Below are 5147 nucleotides of genomic sequence, written 5' to 3'. Positions count from 1 at the left end.
TAACAGATATGTCATTTAAGTTATTTTGGTTACACTTAAGTCATTTATGTTTGAGGTTTGTAACATACATGTCTTTAAGTTATTTTGATCACACATAAGTCCTTTAAGTTTGTAAACATTTGCAACTTAGTCCTTTAAGTTTGGGTTAACAGAAGGACTAAGTTGCAAACGTTTACAAATTTAAAGGACTTATGTGTGATCAAAATAACTTAAAGGACTTACATGTTACAAACCTTAAACATAAAGAATTATGTGTGACCAAAATAACTTAAAGACTCATATATCACAAACTTCAAACTTAAAGGATCATAATGTAATTTAGCCTAATAATAAAAAGTAGCCTAACCTTTGCTAAAAAAAAAAAAAAAGTAGCCTAACCAGACCCACATGTCCAACACTACAATGATAACTTCATGTAAAAATAAATTAAAAAAAACCCCTCAAATGATAATTAAAATTGTAATTCATGTCAGTGTAGGAATGAATTAACTACTAACGGTACAAAATTCATTATAAATAAATAACATAACACTACAAAATTATAAGTTGGCAATGTTCATTTACTTCATCTTTAATCATTTCATGTATAAGATTCTCTTTAAACCAACAACCACCATCGGAGCTCTTAGTCCACCTTCCAACACCTGCATAGAGTCTATCACGAGAGCTAAAAGTAATTTGCTTAATCGAATTCACATTCCTCAATAGATGACTTAACTCAATTACTTTCATGGTACAAACACAACCGCGTAACTCCACGTATCTCAAATCATTATGAAAAAAATCCTGCATATTCTCTTTTCTGCCTTCAAAGCTAAGCCAACCTTTTGTGGATTTTCCAGATGTGGATTTCTGATCTGAAAATTGAAAATTAATTATTATAATATTGCATATATGGAATTGTAATATTCGCTATTTTAATTGAAATAAGAGGTCGTTTATTATGATTAAGGCTATGTTTGACAATGTCAAACTGCTAGCTTATAGCAGATAACTATATAAACTCATAAGACTAAATTAAAGTTGTTTGACGGTCGGTCTTCTCTTATGAGCTTAGTATTTTTCGAATGATACTTCAAGTTATGTTTAAGATTATAACATATAACGATTCTCTTACTTTTACCCTTATCATTTTAATTGAAGAAAGTTAAGTAAAAATTAAAAGGAAAAAAATGAGTTAATTCAAGTATTAAACCACTAATCTTATTGAAAACTTCAAATTCAATCTACTAGCTTATTCGCGATAATCTAACTTATTCACTACTCCCTCCATTCCTTTTCGTTTGATGTTTTAGAACTTAAACTTTATTCCAAAACTTTTGATGTTTTAGAATTTTTAATATTTTTTATCCAACTTTACCCTTGTTGAAAAACACACTTTGAAAATTGGAAGTTTAAATAATAAATGCAATTTGTGTGGTGAGTTTCAATAATTAAGGAGATTAGAATTTTGAGAAAAAAAATCAAGGAGTAAGTAAGGGTATTTTAGTATAAACCATACAATTATTCCTATAATTTAATGATTCCTTAATATTTGTGCAATCACCTAAAACATCAAAAGAAAAGGAATGGAGGGAATATAAGTTAGCTTATCTGCAATTAGATAGTTTTTTTTTTATTTTTATTTACAAACTGCAATAAACTAGCTTATAAACTTCCTTTTTTCTGATGGAAGCCTAAACCATGAAATATTAGATTTCATTTTCTCAAAAGTACCTAGGTCGAAATTAATCATGCAAACTTCAACAAGTTGTAATGTCGTTGCACCTAAACTACTTAGCATGTGTTTGTTTACACGGTGGGATACCCGTTGCCGTGCGTTTGGCCAAACTCTACAAATTCGAGTTTTGTTATTTTCACCTTTTATGAGCATTGGGACACGAGATTTTGTATAGTAACGCCCAACCAAACACACCGTTAAACAATTCCTTTCATGACTTTAAAAGTGTACACATTTTCACTTGGACAAAAATATCCACCTACTACTGTTATAAATCATTTTTAAACGAAGGGTAGTTATATAATTTAAAAAAATTGTAACCATTTTTTGTCAAAACGGTTTTGTCTTTCTTTCTAAGGATGTCAAAACCGTTGTCATTTTTTTTTGAAGGACCGTTGTCTTTTTTTTTTGTTGTTTAATGTTTGTAATTATATGTTCATAACAAAAATGGGTCTAATTTAGCAAATTAGGGCAAGTTAACAAATATCTTATAACGAAAATTACTAAATTAATCCTCAAGTTATTAGTTGTAAATAATAAAATAAATGGTATTTTTGTCCAAGTGAAAAGGTTCACATTTGCTAACTTAGATCTTCATGTTTTTTTGTTGGTCAAAGTTAGCAAACTTATATATGCATAAGATCAAAATAGGTTGTTTAAGTAAAGTGTTGGGGTGTGAGAGTATAATTAATTGTAGGAAGTATAGTGTAAAATTTGCGAGGATTAACTCTCTTTCTGCCAGAACAAAAAAAAATAAAATCAAATATGGAGATACGGTTCTTCTATTACTATATAATAAATCTACACTACATAGAAATCATAATTCTCAATTCAATCAAACTTCTTCTCGCATTCATTCAGCGTCTTCTCTTCTTTTCTCCTAATTCTCAATTTTTCATATCAAACTTCTACTAATCCTCAAAATCATCCAAGCCGAGGTCTTCTCCACCAACTTGTGTTTGTGTGTGAAATTTCTGTATCATCATGATGAAATTAATCATAATTCTCAATTCATCTAAGGCAGCCATCACAAATTAATCACCCGCGGAATACTACCAGCGTCTCAGTGTCTTCTCCGCCAACCCTATTTTATTATTTTTCACTTGTATGTAGGTTTGTTTTAATTAAATGAAATCTCAATTACTTCTGCTCATTGTTATCAAAAACCCGACTTAACTCTCAAAATCCTGGTTTTTGCGACTTTGTGTAGCTTTAATGACTCAAATCCATAGCAAAGTCCCAAAAACAGGCAAAATCCTATCAAAATCGCACAAAATCGCACAAAATCGTGAAATCCATTCAAAATCGCAGGATTTTGATGGATTTTGAAGGATTTTGTTCATTTTTTTTATAAGGTTCAATTTTTGACCTGGTTCGTAAATTGACCCGATTTGAATCCATGACCCGTTCTATAAATACCCGAAAGGCCAAAAATTTTCATTCCTTCACTTCTCCGACATTTATGTATATGTATTTTGTGGACTTTGAACTTTAGACATTTATGACCATATGCAATTTATAACATATATTTAACATTATTTTTGTTTTGGTAGAATCCTCGATTTTGATTGCGATTTTACGAGTCTCGACTTTGCTATCCTACATCGATTCTACAAAAGTCCTTGAATAAAATCCTTCGATTTTGATTGCGATTTTACGAGTCCCGATTTTGCTACCCCCTTTCGACTCGAAGTAAAGTCCCGATTTTGATAACCTTGCTTCTGCTTTTGTGTGTCTTCGGCATCATCACGGTCGAAATTACTATACTCAGAATGAAAGTTTTGTTTCGTTGTTTATGCTATTAATTCAATTTCTGGTGTGCTTGCAGCAACAATGGCTATGGAAAGGGGTAAAAAACTCAAGACTGAGTTGCCTGATTGTGTTATATCGTATATCTTTTCAAAGTTATGTTTGAAGGATTTGGTGAAAACAACATGGCTTCACGAATGGGGATTCAGGATGGACCTCAACTTTGATATTCATACCTTGTTTGACTATGATAAATTTCCACAAAACATCACACTCTATGAATGGGTGGAATCTGAATTTACCGCAAGAGTGGATCAATTCATGCTGCATTATCAAGGTGACATGATCCGGTCAATCCGACTTGTGTTTCCATTAGGTACTAAACACACACGTGTCATCGAAAGGATGATTTCCAAAGGAATTGCTAAGGGAGTCAAACGTCTTGAATTGATCTTATCATATCAAGATGATGATGATGCTGATTTTGATTACATACGTCCATACACATTACCCTTTGTATTACCCTTCGATCTCTTATCTGACGCTGATTTTCTGAAGTATCTGCACTTAAAGAGGTGCATCCTAATATCTATGGACAACTTTTGTGGTTTGAAGAATTTGAAAACTCTTGTGTTGTCTCTAGTTTCTGTGAAACAGGATTTGATTCAATGTCTACTTTCCAACTGCATCCATCTTCTAGACTTCACCCTTGATGACTGCAAGTTCAAGTCTGACTTAAAAATAACCAGCCCAACATTGTTAAATTTGAACATTGTTAATTGTCGGGTTAAAATCCAGAAGAGGAGGAGTATCGATATCATCGCATCAAATCTCTCATCCCTTGAATATTCTTGTACTGGTACTGAAGTACACACAATGAACATCAAGGCTCATATGTTATCCAAGTTTAGCTTCACCGGCAACAGAATTTATCAACTTGTGGGGTTTTCTGGAATGAAAAATGTGACAACAATTGTGTTGGACGGTGTCGGTGAATGTACATCTAGTAAATTAGTGTCACTTTTGTTTTCTGTGTGTCTCCAACTCGAGGACGTCACCTTGAAGAACTACAACCTCATAAATGAATTGGAGGTCATCAGTAAAAAGTTGCGTCATTTGAACATAATCGACTGTGGCTCTCAAGAAAAATACGCTCCTCCCATAAGTATCGATGCAGCCAACCTCTCATCCTTTGAATACAGCGGTCACGTGCAAAGATTCTCTATTAAGGCTCCAAAGTTATTGACCATTTTCTGGAATGCGGCTATCAGAGAAAAAAATTCATATCTCTTTGGTTCAATTGCAAGTTTTCATCATATTGAGAATTTAGCTATGACCATGAGCCATTCACAGGTAAGCAGTCAAAACCCATGTTTGTTTCTATTTAGGTTGTCAATTTAAGATATTGGTGCGTTGCGGCTGATCCCAAAACTGAGTTAGGGCACTGTGGGATGACTATTATTCAAATATTCTTTTTGTATATTAACTAATTTATTAGTTCATAATAAACATTACCAAATATATACTAGTGATTAATTTTAAAAAGGTATTTAAATACTTTTTTTGTCAATAAATATATCTAAATTCTAAGTGATGGTATAATTATTTAGATTTTTTTATATTTGATATTATTTTATCATGTTATTCATTTATATTATAAATATTATTGTCTAGTCGT

General features: G+C 32.0%; 1 protein-coding gene across 1 annotated transcript; it reads left to right on the top strand.

The window, feature by feature from the left end:
* The first annotated feature begins 3553 nt into the window (after positions 1-3553).
* Positions 3554-4870, top strand: LOC146910113 (uncharacterized). The gene has a single exon (XM_085729410.1). It carries the CDS (start codon positions 3554-3556, stop codon positions 4868-4870), a length of 1317 nt encoding a protein of 438 aa, XP_085585536.1.
* Positions 4871-5147: the final 277 nt, after the last annotated feature.

Source organism: Medicago sativa, chromosome 7, assembly GCF_051527215.1.
Source record: "Medicago sativa cultivar Bolivia chromosome 7, Bolivia_mono, whole genome shotgun sequence".
Classification (NCBI taxonomy): domain Eukaryota; kingdom Viridiplantae; phylum Streptophyta; class Magnoliopsida; order Fabales; family Fabaceae; genus Medicago; species Medicago sativa.
This window is presented reverse-complemented; position numbering and strand designations above follow the sequence as displayed.

What these genes read in the sequence shown, in the direction of transcription:
- LOC146910113 (XM_085729410.1), top strand. Translation starts at nt 3,554, where the DNA reads ATGGCTATGGAAAGGGGTAAAAAACTCAAGACTGAGTTGCCTGATTGT.